A 17,036-nucleotide genomic window follows, 5' to 3' on the forward strand; every position below is an offset into this window, starting at 1 on the left:
GTCCAACTCCTTTTTTACAGCAATGTTTACATTATGAATCTTGATTTGACTCCAAAATAAATTCTCATCCATTGCAATCCCTCTAATGCAAGTTTTATTTTTATAATAAGATAAACAATCTAAAACATAATGAACATAGATGGAAATAGTGTTGCTATTTTCCACAGGAGCTCACTTGCTTTCCCTGTGGAGTCTGGGAATGCACTAATCTTAAAATAAACATTACCGGAATGGTCTATCCAGAAAATAATTTTTGTCTCACTGACCAAAAACGGATGGAGTTGGGCCATTTTGGTCTCCATAGCCGACTATCAGCCTATGCACAAGCAAATCACCGTTTATTAGACCCTATCTAAGCAGTGTCCCATTTATGTGTCTTATAAATACCTGTAGCCCACTGTGTTGCCCTGAGTGACAAGTCGGCAGAGTGAACCATAGCAGTTTCACTGGGCTTATCAGCCAGTTCCTCTCTGTACTCTTCATTGAGCCTCTATTTTAACTAGCTACCTCAGTGACTGGGACATGCCTGCCAACCTCTGGGTACAGAAGAGGTGCTTATCGCTCTGGTGATAAGGGAGAACCCTGTTACGATGGCCTTACATGGGCCTCCCACTCTGCGCCAGACGGATAAAGATACAGGCCGAGGGAGATGGAGGGATGGGTCTAGAGGGAAAGGGAAAGTGAGGAAAACAGTTGATGAGCACACAGTACAATACATTTGTGATTGGCTTGTAGGCTTTGGTGAGTCTATGTCATGATAGTTGCTTATGTTCTATTTTAAAGTCCCATCATAACACAATAGACATAAATATATGTTAAGCAATTTAAAGAGTTACTTCTAATAAGGAATGCGTTAGGCTGACACAGACCTAAACGGATTCTGATAGCCTCTCCTGTAACTGGAAATCACCAAGCTGACCAAGTGAACAATCTGTCTCTCTGTGCTTGAGCAGAACAGTTAAACCTAATTGCTCCATGGTTGCCATGAATGGCAAATCGACTTGCTGTTATATCCCTCTGTAGAGGTGGATGTGGCATATGAAATAATTCCAGTACACGTGTATACGTATGCAATACACCTTGTATATGTGTGAAATAGTATACACTATAAACACCAACAATTATTATTATTAAATCGCGTTCCAGAGCCAAGGTAAACGTGGTCAAAGTGGTGAGGACCTGAGAAGTTGAGCGGGTCTTCTATAAGGATGCAGTGAATATGGTAGAATTAAGTTGGCAGTGGATACCCAAAAAGACCAAAATCAATCTGTATTTGTCATTTACTACATAAAAAATACTGTCGACTAACAGTGAAATCCTCATTCATTTACAGACCCTTATCCAAATCATGAGAGATTAGAAGAGTAGAAAATGAAATAAAGGACTATTTATTATATTCAGTACTGAAGGGATACCATAAAGAAAAAGAGACAGTTGATAAAAGATCTGATGGTTACAGAATCAGGGCACTGACAGAGCACACCAGGCCTGCCCACCCAAGACAGTCACTGTCTTGGGTGGCTGGAGTTATTGACTATTTTTAGGGCCTTTATCTGACAGCGTCTGGTGTAGAGTAGTAATGGGTCATTTGTGAAAGAACCCTTTTAGAAAGCCTCTTTTTGGTGAATATTGGGAAACACTGGTGGAAGGAGCCATTCATTTAGCTCTATGATTTCCTTAATATTTTACCTCACACGAAGATCACAAAATAATGAATTAAAGAGTGCATTACCGCACAGAAGAAACAATAATATTGGAGAAAGCACTTATTTGTGTTTCACACAAATGTTTCCAGCTCCATAACATTAGGTTAAACAATAATAGGCCACAATCTAAAAATTATGAAAGATAAAATTCAACCTATTTGCACATGCATTTCACACATTAACACTTTTTCGATTTGACATTAGTGATATTCACATTTACAGATTTCCGAGAAGAATCTTCGTAACATTGGTTCGTGGGAAACATCAGAGTTAGAAGAATAAACGTATGTATTTGCATGGGGGGTGCTTTGACCAGCTTCACACTCCAGTACGATAGGTGGCAGTGTATGGACCTTTGACTTTGGTCTAAATCGGTCTAAATCATAAAGAAAAAAAGAGAAGAAGAAGAATTAAATCGTGGGCATTCCGAGATCTTTCAGTGAGCCGGCTCATTTGGCTCGCGAACGGCTCTTCGATTTCAGTGCGTAAAAAGAATCCCAGAACAATCTCCAATGTAAATCAGAAGTCATAAACTATAATTACGTTACAGCAGGAAATGCACGTTTATATAGGCTGCATCTGAGCTGTTCTATCCCTCTGTAGAGGTGGATGTGGCATATGAAATAATTCCAGTACACGTGTATACGTATGCAATACACCTTGTATATGTGTGAAATAGTATACACTATAAACACCAACAATTATTATTATTAAATCGCGTTCCAGAGCCAAGGTAAACGTGGTCAAAGTGGTGAGGACCTGAGAAGTTGAGCGGGTCTTCTATAAGGATGCAGTGAATATGGTAGAATTAAGTTGGCAGTGGATACCCAAAAAGACCAAAATCAATCTGTATTTGTCATTTACTACATAAAAAATACTGTCGACTAACAGTGAAATCCTCATTCATTTACAGACCCTTATCCAAATCATGAGAGATTAGAAGAGTAGAAAATGAAATAAAGGACTATTTATTATATTCAGTACTGAAGGGATACCATAAAGAAAAAGAGACAGTTGATAAAAGATCTGATGGTTACAGAATCAGGGCACTGACAGAGCACACCAGGCCTGCCCACCCAAGACAGTCACTGTCTTGGGTGGCTGGAGTTATTGACTATTTTTAGGGCCTTTATCTGACAGCGTCTGGTGTAGAGTAGTAATGGGTCATTTGTGAAAGAACCCTTTTAGAAAGCCTCTTTTTGGTGAATATTGGGAAACACTGGTGGAAGGAGCCATTCATTTAGCTCTATGATTTCCTTAATATTTTACCTCACACGAAGATCACAAAATAATGAATTAAAGAGTGCATTACCGCACAGAAGAAACAATAATATTGGAGAAAGCACTTATTTGTGTTTCACACAAATGTTTCCAGCTCCATAACATTAGGTTAAACAATAATAGGCCACAATCTAAAAATTATGAAAGATAAAATTCAACCTATTTGCACATGCATTTCACACATTAACACTTTTTCGATTTGACATTAGTGATATTCACATTTACAGATTTCCGAGAAGAATCTTCGTAACATTGGTTCGTGGGAAACATCAGAGTTAGAAGAATAAACGTATGTATTTGCATGGGGGGTGCTTTGACCAGCTTCACACTCCAGTACGATAGGTGGCAGTGTATGGACCTTTGACTTTGGTCTAAATCGGTCTAAATCATAAAGAAAAAAAGAGAAGAAGAAGAATTAAATCGTGGGCATTCCGAGATCTTTCAGTGAGCCGGCTCATTTGGCTCGCGAACGGCTCTTCGATTTCAGTGCGTAAAAAGAATCCCAGAACAATCTCCAATGTAAATCAGAAGTCATAAACTATAATTACGTTACAGCAGGAAATGCACGTTTATATAGGCTGCATCTGAGCTGTTCTAATTATTAGATCTGATTTATTTCCCTTCTGCAAAATGTGCGTGGAACACACATTTGCGCTCTCCACGCAATATATATGGTTTCTCCAGTTCGGATATACATTTTTGTGAATAATGTAGTAAAGTATCTGAAAATGATCGTGGTTTAAGCAAAAATATAAGCAAATTAGGCCTACCGCCAAATGAACGGCTCATTTCATCCAATGTCAGTTCCCAACGTTCACCACCAGAAAGAGTCTTTCAAAAAGAGCCGTTCACTCGCAAACGACCCATCACTAACCTCCATATGACTACTTCAACCAAAATGCAAAGAGCGGTATTTGTCATGCTGCTGTCTAGGCAACGGATCTAGCTAGCAAATGAAGCAGTGAAAGTAGGTTAAAACATATTGCAAACTGTGGAATGTTTGACATTTTTGCACATTATTGCTTCGTTCTTTGGAAGAGCAATGTAGCTTTATTAACGTTTGCAAGTCAACGTGTGTTTCGAACTTTACTACTTTTTCATTTCGTGGCTAGGTAGCTGCACTTTTGCTTTCACTCCCAAAATATTTTTCTGTTGCTATTAGCTACTGTCGCTAATTAGCTAAATGGCAAGTAAAAAGCTTAGAAGAACCGGACTATCAGTCGAATTATGCGACAGACTCAAACGACACCAAATAGAAAATTGCCAGGTAACTCGAGAACTTGCTACTAACAAGTGTCAACATGGTCATGGTCGAATATTGACATTGATGGCTTTATCACCTGTGACTGCTGCGATCTTGTCACCAGGACCTGCTGTCCCTCACACCTATAGAGGTGATGCGCCTCGCCGGACAGAGTTACCAACAGGTTTTGGTGCTGCTGAAATCTGTCAGTCAGTCCTGCGCCCCTTCAATGACCACGGTGTGTCAACAACAATAAAACCCGTGTAACGTTTATATCTCAATCATTGTTCGCTCTTAAGGTATGAAATATTTCTCATCGTCATTTTTGTTCTTCCTCAGGCTTTGGAGGTGTGGAAGCAGCGTGCTGACCTGTGTTTCTCGACCTCACTGCCTGGCCTAGACAGACTTCTACAAGGAGGGCTATCACGGGGGACACTCACAGAGGTTACACAACTTCCTACTGTGTACGAGAATTGGTGGGAGTTGATTATCATAAAGTAAATAAATACACAGTGTGAGCAACAATTATACAGTAGATGTTATTGCCTTTTTCAGGTGACAGGCCCCTCGGGTTGTGGGAAGAGCCAGATGTGTATGATGCTCAGTGTGCTAGCCACTCTACCAAAGAGCATGGGCGGCCTGGACAGCGGAGTCATCTACATAGATACTGAGTCAGCTTTTTCAGCAGAGAGGTGAAATTATCTTTTTCCATCAGTGTTTCTCTTCTCTTTGTGCACATAATATCTGACTTATATTTATATAATTTTGTAGTTATTCCCTGTAGCCTAGCTATGTATGGTTTTAAAGAAACTAACATATATTAATTTAATTGTCAGTAATCTTTTCTGTTTTCATAGTTAAAAGTAGTTAAAAGTTTATTCAATATATAGTAGTTAACCTTTATTATAATAATAATAATAATAATAAATGTTATTTATATAGCGCTTTTCTTGGACTCAGAGTCACTTAACAGGGCAGGTAGATTATAAAAACAGAACAAAACAAAACAAAACAAACATAACAAGACAAGATTCAGACACAGATATGTTTTCACTAATTGGATTAGGAACTACTCATTAGGAATAAACATTAGTAACTACTACATTTTGACTAGTGAATCTGGAATAGTGACTGGTAGTAAGAATTGCAAAGCAACTAGTCCTAATTTCAAGTGACACATTTTTATCTGGGCTGATTGCCCCGGAGTTCAGTGCCCCAAAAAATTGGCATTTATGACTGTTACAAAAGTGCAACTAGTAGTATATACGAATACTAGGAATTATTCGATTTTTGTTATTAAATATAGAACAGCGACTGATATTTTTGAAATATTATGAAGTTCTAGTTGCTTTGAAAAGATTGACTAGTCAGTTTCAGGGAATGCATGCTAAAATGCCTTCTATGTAATATATTGTATGACATACTCTATCTATGTCTTATGAATGCATTGTTTGTCTAACAAATCTGTTTATTGGATTACCATTCTACCAGGTTATTGGAGATTGCTCAGAGCAGGTTTCCAGACTACTTCTCCAAGGAACGTGTGTTGGAGATGGCTGGACGTGTCCACGTTTTTCGGGAGCTCACGTGCCAAGATCTCCTGAACAGGTAGAGGCTAACGTGTTGCCCGTAGTTTCCCTAAAACGTGTCCTTCACTTTTCTGTTGGGCATGTTCTGGCCACATAGTGTTTTTGGGCCATAGGGAACTGTCTGATACTAAGTCTGTATGTGTTTAAGTGGTAATGTTTTGTTTTGGTTACTTCCAGACTGAAGAGGCTGGATGAGGACATAATCTCCTCAAAGGCTGGCTTGGTGATTCTGGACTCGGTGGCCTCGGTGGTGAGGAAGGAATATGACACTTCACTTCCTGGGAACCTCGCCCATCGCAGCAACCTACTGGGCCAAGAGGCTGCCACTCTCAAATACCTGGCCCAGGCCTTCCGCATCCCGGTGTGTCTGGGTGTTTCGTTGTCAGGTTTTAGTTGTAACGTGAAAAGGATACACAGAGTATGGACTGTTGAACTTAATTCTAATTTGTCGGTTCCTTCATGACAATGCAGCAGAAGTAGAAATAGCAAAGGAAATGAAGTAAAAAAAGAGAGGAAATTAAATAAGGAAACAATACGAAGAAAGGTCAAGTAGCAAGGCTAGTATTTATTTGCTACGGTATTTCGTTCTCCGATGCAGACCCCAGAGGGGGTCCTTGATAATGCAGGCCTTTGTACTGGATGGGTGGGAGCTTGGCCCCGATGATGTAACTGGCCATCTTAACTGTAGGGCATTGGGGCTGAATGGAACAGTCCCACACCAGGATGTGTCCTGTCAGGAGGCTGTGCTGCGGTGCTATTTGAAGAGGACCCTGGGTGGAATGCCAACCCTCTCTAGTTGACTTAGGGAATAGAACCACTGTTGGGACAATGTTGGTGGTGTTGGTAGTCCTAGGCAAGTGAACACAGGACTTGAACCACTGACTGGCAACTGATGCTCTGCTGATGTGGACCACAGCGGGTCCTGTCCACTACTTCATAAAGCCAACAGTCATTTACTATGGTTTGATGACATTCAAGGAGAGGTTGTTGTCCTGGCACCACAACGCTGGTTCGCTTACCTCTTCCATTCAGACTGACTCATAGTTGTTGGCTACCAGTCACACAGGTTGGGAGTCAATCAGTGGGCTGAGGACAAATCCCTGAACGTCCACCATCCTGTTGCTCAGAGTAGTGTCCGGACCCCTGTGCTCTGAGCTGGTTGACAAGTTCGGAGGGACAAACCGTGTCATTGTCACTGAACAGCATTTTCACATAGTTGTTGTTCTTCAGGTGTTCTGCATCTGTGTCAATAGCAATTGAAATGACATCCTCCATTTGACCATTGTGCTGGTAGTCAAATTGGAGAGGCTGTGGTGATACTGGAAATCCACCGTCATTGTGGGCCATGACAAGCTTTTTTATCTTGAGCACTGATGTGAGTCTCACTGAGGCAGGTGATGAGTGTGAGGTGGTAAGATGAGCCACTCCAATCCATCTGAAATGTCCTTCCAGCTAGGAAGTCCAGCCTTGTAAACCAATCATTTATATTGAAAACAACAGAGCAGTGCATCCCTCTCCCCAAACAATCTGCTGCAAACTTGAATCTCATTAAAAAAAATTTAACAGTGTGCTTTTGGTGGAGCTTGGAAATTTCAATCAGGTGATCATGTGACCGGAGTGGACCTTTAAAATACTATGGAGGGGTTTATATTAGAGTATCCTTAGATGATCCTTTGGTATAGTACTTCTGACTACCAAGTATAGAACTGATTTTCAGCCTCTAGATGTCAGTGTAATCCCATAATGTGGTCCAAGAGGAAGTAAACTGCCCCCTTTCAGGGATTTAAATGACAAGTCCAGTAAACTCTGTAAGAATGTTTTCCTATAATGTATATTTGAAGAAAACAACTAACCTATTTTACAAATGTTTATGTTAAATAATTAGTAATGAGTTGGCCACTGTGTATTCCTATTCTAATCAGTAACACAGATCAACACTCGAGGCAGGAAAGGCCATTTATTGTTACTTTGAAATACACTATATGGCCAAAAGTATGTGGACACCTGACCATCACACTTATATGACCATGGGCATTAATATGGAGTTGCCCCCAACCCCACTGCAGCTAGAACAGCCGCCACTCTTCTGGGAAGGCTTTCCACAACATTGTGGACTGTCTCTGTGGGAATTTGTGCCCATTCAGCCAAAATAGCATTTGTGAGTTCAGCTACTGATGTGGACAAGAAGGCCTAGCTCCAATCACCATTCCAATTCATCCAAAATGTGTTCAGTCGGGTTTAGGTGAGGGCTCTGTGCAGTCCACTTGAGTTCCTCCACACCAACCGGGTCTTTATGGACCCTGCTTTGTGCACAGGGGCACTGTCAAACTGGAACAGAAAGGGCCTTCCCCAAACTGTTGCCAAAAAGTTGGAAGCTACCAATTGTCTAAAATGTCTTTGTGTCCTGTAGCATTAAATTGACCCTTCACTGGAACTAAGGGGACCAAACCCTGAAACACAGCCCCAGATCATTGTCCCTCCTCCACCTAACTTTACAGAAGGCACTATGCATTCCGATATGTAGCGTTCTCCTGGCATCCACCACATCCAGATCCGCCCATCTGCCTGTCAGATAGCGAAGCATGATTCATCACTTCAGAGAACACAGTACCACTGCTTCAGAGTCCAGTAGCGGCGTGCTTTACACCACTCCAGCCGACGTTTGGCATTGCACATGTTGATGTGAGGCTTACTTACAACTGCTCGGCTCTGGAAACCCATTTTGTGAAGCTTCCGACGTACAGTTCTTGTGCTGATGTTGGTTCCAGAGGCAGTTTTAGGGCGATTTTTATGCGCAGCGCGCTTCAGCACTTGGCGGCCTTGATCTGTTAGTCTGCGTGGTCTACCACATCGTGGCTGGGCTGTAGTTGTACAATTATAGCACTTACATTTGACCGGGGCAGATCTGGTAGGGCAGAAATATCACAAACGGACTTGTGGCAAAGGTGACATCCTGTGACTGTGCCACGTTTCAAGTCGCTGAGCTCTTCAATATGACCCATTGAATTGCAGCTGTTTGTATATGGAGATTTCATGACGATGTGCTGGATTTTATGCACCTGTGAGTAACCGCTGTGGCAGAAACATCTGAACTTAATAATTAGTAGGGGTGTCCACATACTTTTTGCCATGTAGTGTATTTCTGACGAATCCAACTGCTAGCCTATTAGCATAGGGGACTGATATTAGTTATTACATAAGCAATAATTTCCCTCGCAACTTAAGCCTTTCTTAATCAGGCTTTCCTTCTTGGTAGGAAAGTGTAGAGAGTTCCAAAATCCATGTCCTCTAGTAATGCTGAACTCCATCTGACAGCCAGAGGTGAACAGGTGGTGTTTCTAACAGCTGCAGCATTGAGGCTGTGGAATCAAGTACTTGTTCATGTATCATAGTAATTCATTTCGTATTTACTGGTATTTCTGTATGTCTGCAGAGATTGCATTGGTCGTTACAGTCATAAAGCTGTAGAAAGGGCCGTTTGAGAAAACTTTAGAACTGTTTTTACACATGCTAACACACTTAGAGTGTTTGTCGTCAGTGCTTCGTTGTTGTCAGTTTTGAAAAGTGTCTACAGTTTGGAACAATATTGCCATGGCTGACTGAAGTCTTTTTTCCATTCATTTACTGTTTTCCCCTGAACAGTGTGATCTGAAACTTGTGGATGAGATGGAAGCAGACATGCAAAATGAATACTGCATTTTTAATAGTTTATGGATAAATTACCAAAGTTATGATAGATTGAGTAATGTATTTTTGGTAATGACTAAATTGACTGAAGGTTCTGGTAACTTTGGTATATTACCGGTAGCTTTGCAACCCTAGTCATGCGTCTTTCCATGTACATGTTTTGGCGTACAGACATGTTTGTGGTTGATGTGCTGTCTGGACTTGACAGGGCCAACGGAGCGTGTTGCCTTCACCCTACAGTAGCCTACAGTACCTTGTCTGGCCTGCATATAAGTCTTTTATAAGGACTTTTGTTATTAGCACCCTGGGCCAAACCAACAGGATTGTTACATGTACTAGTTCTTGTTGATACGTATGACACTGTGCCAACTTTTCTGAGACTGGATGACTGTGGTAGACTGGAGCCCTTTGCTTCCAATCCGCTCTGTGTGGAATTGTTGATTTGGTGTGAGTTTACTTGATGTAGCTGAGGCTATAGTTTCACAGCTTAACTCCGTTTTTTCTCTGGAATTTTCCTAGTTAAGGACAACACACAAGTTCATCGCTTGTCCATACATGAGTTTATTGTTGGAGCCATATTATTGACCTGTGGGCTTTGACTTACGTCCGCGGCGGCTAGCTCACTAGGCACATTTTGATTATTCAAGCTGGAGACTGGATGCGTAAGGACAATTAGAGCTCATGGGAATTAAACCTACTGTAAGAGCTATCTCTATGGAGATAGAATACTGCCAAAATGTTAGTATTCACAGCATCCAAGACACAAATGTGAGCCATGATTCGCAGCATACAGTCCCCACATGTAAACCGTGATCCGTGAATAAACAGCAGCAAATCCATGATTTTAAATCATGATTCGTATATACACAGCATTAAGCTCACAAATGCGTAGTTGAAAACTAAATGCACAAATGTAAGTCACTATCCACAAAACAAACCCGACCTGACTCATATTTCTAAAATAGGGTTTGTATAAGTGCAACCAGATTTGTCAGTCAACACTTTCGAGTTAGAATGGTCAAGTGTGCTTTTGTGGATCAAGTTGTGTGCGTGGATTGGTTTACATTTGTGCACAGAATTTTGGCAGTTATGTTCCAAGTTCAGGTCACAGGTCAACGATCCACAAATGTGAGTGAGACCACTAGTCGACGTCTCGTAATGTAGTATAATATCTTGGTGACTTCCAGCCAAGTGCCTAAGCACACAGTTATCTTGTCATCTACATTTTGGTTTTAACAAAGATGCAACCGTGTTGCTCGATGTACCTAGCTAAGTACCGATGCAGGTGTAGTGGAGTTTGTAGAAAAAACTTTGAGCCAAACACAGGGAGGTGATAACGAAACTGTATTCTTGAATAATCAAAAAGCATTTGTGAGTTTAATGCTGTGTATATATGAATCATGGTTTACAGTCATGGATTTGCTGCTTTGTATTTATGGATCACGGTTTACATGCGTGGATTGTATGCTGTGTATTTACAGATCATTGTTTACATATGTGGATTGTATGCGGCGTAATTACGAATCATGGCTCACGTTTGTAAGTTGTATGCTGTGAATACAAACATTTTGGCAGTTTTCTATTTCCATATATCTCTTCTTATGGGTCTGCTGGATTGGCAACAGCTTTATCACATTGGTATTTCATCAAAGCCAGTTGGATTGACATTGCTCATTGCAGGTTGCGACACCTCCAATGATATTTGAATGGATTTCACTCAATATGTCAGACTTGGAACAGATTATATTTAGAATACATTTATCTCAGAATTGGTCTGGTTTGGATACAAACTGACCACCCATGTTCTCTGTGTTTAATTATTTTTTTAAATATATTTTCTCAGGCTTTTCATGTTTTTTGGACAGGAATGTGGCGAAAGATAGAGGAGGGTTTTTCTGGAAAAATGCAGTAGAAACCATGCAAATCATGGCAAACGAGCACTGATGAAGAAATGATGTGCGTTATCTTCACACTCCTCTGTTTTTCCCCTTGTAGGTGGTCTTGACCAACCAGATTACAACACATGTGGGCGACGGAGGCGAGAGAGGCGCCGTGTCATTCACAGGAGGTAAACAAACACAACCCTAAAAGCCTCCATGTCAGCCGGTCACATCTGACCACTAAACTATACAACACTGGGTCTCCCGATTAAACAGGGGAAGTTAGATTCAACACACACTGATGTGGCGATGCACCAGAAGTTTTGTTCCAGGTCTGCTTGCGTGTGGCTCCATGAAATCCACAGTCACACAGCAGCTCTTTGACTTACGATATCCAGTAGTTTTACTTCCTCCCATGGCTTAGCGTATATTCTATGTGTGTCCCGGCTGAGTAATTGGGCTGGTGAATGTGGGGCCAGCGTTATGCTCGCTTTGGACTGCTAAAGGGATACGGGTAACGAGGTTGGTTCTCTTACGTTATCTACTAACCACATGGCATTGACCTGTAACAGTAATCGTTCTTTCTTCCACTGATGAACAGCTCATTAAATGCATTGATCCTCCTCAATGAAGGGCTGCCTCTCTCTCATCTGCCCCAGGACAGAGGGATGAGGCGGGGGAGGACTTACTAACAATTGGGTGTATCCCATTCACCTCTCTTCGCCGCTGGTGTAATCAGATTCACATCTCCCCTCCTCAGGTCTGACTTCTCTCCACCCCCGCCATCCCTCACTCCTTTTCTCTCTCCCGCTCCTTTTTTCTCTCCCCCTTTTGTCTCCTCCGGGCAGGTTTCTTCTTATGCAGTTTTAAACCAGCTATCCCAGCATCTCAGTTTCCATTCAAATGTAACTCTCTGTCTGATGGTCTCGAGGGTCCTGCCATGGGGGGGGGGGGGGGACTGGGTGTCGAGCGTGATGGGTTTGACAGGCGAGGTCTGAAATGGCCTTCTGTCTAGTGTGAGGGATGGTCTGGTTTAGAATAGGGCTGCACGATTTGGATTAAATATTAAATAAAATTTCATTAGGAATCACAAGATTTCAATTTTCAAACATGGGTGAAAAACAGCGTAGATAATCTTACCAAAAAATTGAGATCATAGCCAACGTAATGTGCTATTAAACCGAATGCCTATTTTACACTTGTTGCCAATTTGAAGGTGCAGACTGTGTGGAACTATTAATTTAACTGGCCATTTAATGCAATGGCTTTTGCAGCGTTTGCTATGTTTGTGCCGTTGCCATAGCTAGTTGGGCAAAATTTCTCAACCCAGTATTTTCTCCCGTATTAAGTTTTTTTTGTAGGCACCGACATTGAAGCTGAAACTTTTAACAACGATGCTGCTGTGTATGTGGGACAATACCTTGGTGCCTCTTGCTAACTTGAAGCAGAAGTCTTCGCTAGCAGTTGCAGTGTTAACTCAAACCAACATTGAAAAACCATCAAGTATTTAGAAAAATTTGTCCGGGTTATCTACAAGAATACCTAAAGCAACTGTAAATGAATAATCTGGATGTGCGATGCATGCCCGTTGCCTTGCATGAAACACATATCATTCACATTTTTTGGAGCTAAAAATCGTGTAGGATTTTGATATTGCTCATGTCAGTATTGCAATTTAAATTATATTTTGATTCATTGTGTAGCCCTAATTTGGACCTGATTTAGATTCAGTGGCTCTGGGCTCCAGGAAGCCTCTGGTGCTGTGTGGAGACATTACTGGGCATATGCGACTTTATCGTTGAATTCATGTCCGATTAATATCATGCTGTGGTTGTCATCAGTGTATTTTCAGGTTAATTGTAAGCAGTTATTGTCTGACTATTGTTTCTGTATGTCTAATAGACGCATTCATTCAGATCTCCATAATATTAGACATGGAGCATTTGAAGCTGGTGCTAGCTCTCTGAGAGTTTTGACTAGTGGGACTGCAGTTGTCTGACTGAAGTTCCCGCTGACCTCGTTTTAATGAAAACTCAATAGCCCACCCGGTGCCAACAGTAGCTGGATGCCAACAGTGGAGACAAGTGATGCCCAAAGCAGGGCATAGAACATCCCCCGACCCTCAGGTTGGGCTGACTGGTCATAAGAGTGTAGAAAGCCTGAAGTTCTGAGTGAAGGTTGGAGTGTGATGGGGAAGAGAATCCTGTCATAACATAAATATGACCAATGGTGAATATACAGTTAGGTCCAGAAATAATTGGACACTGACACATGTTTAGTTATTTTGTCTGTTTACCAAAATGTATTCAAGTTACAGTTACATAAGGAATATGGGCTTAAAGTGCAGACTCTCAGCTTTAAATCGAGGGTATTCACATCCAAATTGGAGGAAGGGTTTAGCAATTACAGCTCTTTAATATGTAGCCCCCTCTTTTTCAAGGGACCAGAAGTAATTGGACAATTGACTCAAAGCTGTTTCATGGACAAGTGTGGGCTGTTTCTCCATTATTTCTTCATAATTTAAGCAGGTTACATGTCTGGAGTTGATTCCAGATGTGGCATTTGCATTTGCTGTGAACCCACAACAAGCGGTCAAAGGAGCTCTCAATGCAAGTGAAACAGGCCATCCTTAGGCTGAAAAAATATATAAAAATCCATCAGAGAGATAGCAGGAACATTAGGAGGGGCCAAACCAACAGTTTGGTACATTCTGACAAAAAAAGAACACGTTGGTGAGCTCTGCAGCACAAAAAGGCCTGGACGTCCACAGAAGACAACAGTGGGGGATTATCATAGCATCCTTTCCATGGTAAAGAAAAAACGCTCCACAACATCCAGCCAAGTGAAGAACCATCTCCAGGAGGTAGGCATATCATTATCCAAGTCTACCATAAATAGAAAACGTCATAAGAGCAAATACAGAGGGTTCACCACCAGGTGCAAACCATTATAAGCCTGAAGAATAGAAAGGCCAGATTTAGACTTTAAAAAACATCTAAAAAAGCCAGTACTGGAATAGAATTCTTTGGACAGATGAAACTCAACCTGTACCAGAATGATGGGAACAAAAGAGAATGGAGAAGGCTTGGAACGGCTCATGGTCCAAAGCATATCACATCATCTGTGGAGCCAGTGTGATGGCATGGGCATGCATGGTTTCCAATGGCACGGGGTCACTAGTGTTTATTGATGATGTGACAGAAGACAGAAGCAGTTTCAACCCGATTGAGCATGCATTTTACTTGCTGAAGACAAAACTTTATCAAAAAGACCCACAAACAAAAAACAACTGAAGACAGCCACAGTAAAGATCAGGCAAAGAATCACAAAGGAGTAAACCCAACGTTTGGTGATGTCCATGCGTTCCAGACATCAAGCAGTTATTGCCTGCAAAGGATTCTCAACAAAGTATAAACATTTTTTTTTATATATATTGTGTTAATTTGTCCAATTACATTTGAGCCACTGAAATAAGGGGACTGTGTTTGAAAATGGTTGCAATTCCTAAACATTTCATACAATATTTTTGTTCAACCCCTTGAATTAAAGCTGAAAGTCTGCACTTCAGTCGCATTATGGTTGTTTAATTTCAAATCCATTGTGGTGGCATACAGAGCCAAAATGAAAATTGTGTCAGTGTCAAAATATATCCGAAGCTAACTGTATATCCGGCTATTTCGAACAGGCTCTTGTGATTCCTAATGCTAAATGTGTTATTATAATATATGCCATGTAGCAGATGTTTTTTGTTATCCAAAGGGATAGTCTTGCATGCATACATTTTACTTAGGGTTGGCTTTAGTGGGAACTGGAACACACAACCCCTAGCGTTCCACACTTCATGTTCTACCGACTGAGTTGTGAAGGACCACAAATGAACTCAAACTCAATCAAATTTACTTTTAACCCTTTAGAACTGGCCTTAAGGTATGGGTGTGGCCAAACAGAAATGTTTCTCACAGAAATAAAAGCTTCTGCATTTAGGCCACAGCTGAGAGCACTTAAAAAATCATTTAGCCGCTGCTTTTATCTGGAGCAGCTTACGGTAGTGACTGCATATGTTGTTGTACTGCCCCACCGTGGGAATCGAACCCACAACCCTGGTTTTGAAAGTGCCATGCTCTACAAACTAAGCTGGTATTCTTTTTTTACAGCATTTTAAAAGTAATGAAATCTGAAAATACTCACAAGAATGTGAATGCTCTTTTCAGTGAACTGTAGGTGCAAAATAATTAGAAAACAAATATTCCAGAGGTTTAATTGATAACCCTAGATTTAATCAACAACCCTATATTTCCAAGAGGCCACACAACTCTCTGAAGGAGTTTAACGTGGGCCCTCTACACACCAGCCCTCATACATTTGTTATTTATGCTATCCAGTCTGGGTCAGATGGACATTATTTGAAAGCTTATTCCATTGCCAGCATGAGCAGCTAAGTTATCAAATTCAATATTACAATGTTACGCTTCCACAATCCACATCAGACGAACAGCTAGTAATGATGCTCTTATAACGCCTTCATGAGTCCCTTCAAATGCTTGTTCTGTGCCAAAAGTTCTTCACAATATGGCAGTTCTTCACAAAATGTAGGCTGTGACCACCTAGGGAAAGACAGATGGCATCCATGTAACTTTACATAAAACATAGTGATCCTAGACATTGATACTCTAAACAACATTAGTTTTCAAATGTGGCTTTCTCGTACAACATCAAAGCAATCTATTGTAATCTTCGCAGTCAAATCTTTCAGGACACTTGCGCTCCTCTTCATTTGGACAACAAAACCTTTGAAAAACGAGACGTTTAGTGGGGAAGACCAGGGCAGATTTGGATCCTGTTCGTTAAACCCATTTAGACCAACTGTCTGTTGAAACCCATACAGTACTTAAAAGAGCAAGACCTGAGTTCTGGAATCAAGTGTGGTGTGTTACTCTGCCCACACTGCATTCCAGTTCTGCTGTTTATCAGTCAAATCTGCCCTATTTAGCCCCAGCATGGGTTAATGGGCTGTAAGCTGAAAGGGCTGTTCAAGCTATAAAGAGAAAATGTTAGCATCAACAGCTAGGATTTGGTGGGTTTTGAACTGGTTTTGGGCAAGGCTGCTATCACAAAGCTTCTGTGTTTGTTATTGGGGTGACGGGGGGCAGTGGTGGGGTGCACCCCTCCCTCGTTGTGGGCTTGGAGGGATGTAAATAAAAATAGTCTTTAATAGAGTCTAAACTGAGTTATCCGGTGTGGCTTAACCCTCTGTGTTCCCACGCAGGTTAGACGGGAGATGGGGGGGGGCATGCCAAGCACTGTGGAGACAGGCGCATAGACAGACAGACAGGTCCAGCGACATATATAGACATACAGACAACCTTTCAAAATTGGCCAACTATTAGAAACACTCAAGACGACCAAGGCGGCCTGGTGCATCGTCACAAAAATAATACTCCCGGGAAGTGTTAACCCTGCCAGTGGGCACTCACGGAAGGCTAAAGCAGACAAACCGAATCACATGAAAGGATTTCAAATGGTGTTTAAACCCAGGCAAGCAGTGAACTGACAGACGACCGGACAGACAGACCGAGGCTGACTGACCGACTCCCTTTGTCAGCAGCAGGGCTCTTCATTGACTGTGCATGACAGAGGCTGCAGTGATTCA

The 17,036-nt window shown here is 41.5% G+C and overlaps 1 protein-coding gene across 6 annotated transcripts in view; it reads left to right on the plus strand.

Annotated features, from left to right (window-relative positions):
• Window positions 1-3,846: 3,846 nt before the first annotated feature.
• rad51b (RAD51 paralog B) overlaps window positions 3,847-17,036 on the plus strand; it is a 41,668-nt gene continuing 28,478 nt past the window's right edge. For 2 of the 6 annotated variants that reach the window (XM_010882271.4, XM_010882274.4), the window contains exons 1-7: window positions 3,848-4,254; window positions 4,355-4,468; window positions 4,570-4,674; window positions 4,786-4,922; window positions 5,722-5,838; window positions 5,997-6,180; window positions 11,502-11,574. In XM_010882271.4, the coding sequence (XP_010880573.2) occupies window positions 4,171-4,254; window positions 4,355-4,468; window positions 4,570-4,674; window positions 4,786-4,922; window positions 5,722-5,838; window positions 5,997-6,180; window positions 11,502-11,574 (814 nt within the window). In that variant the 5' untranslated portion in view covers window positions 3,848-4,170. Of the gene's footprint in view, window positions 4,255-4,354; window positions 4,469-4,569; window positions 4,695-4,785; window positions 4,923-5,721; window positions 5,839-5,996; window positions 6,181-11,501; window positions 11,575-17,036 lie in introns of those variants that run through there. The other 4 variants (XM_010882275.4, XM_010882272.4, XM_010882273.4 and 1 more) reach the window with 4 other exon arrangements.

The sequence above is a fragment of the Esox lucius genome, chromosome 18, assembly GCF_011004845.1.
Source record: "Esox lucius isolate fEsoLuc1 chromosome 18, fEsoLuc1.pri, whole genome shotgun sequence".
Taxonomy (NCBI): Eukaryota; Metazoa; Chordata; class Actinopteri; order Esociformes; family Esocidae; genus Esox; species Esox lucius.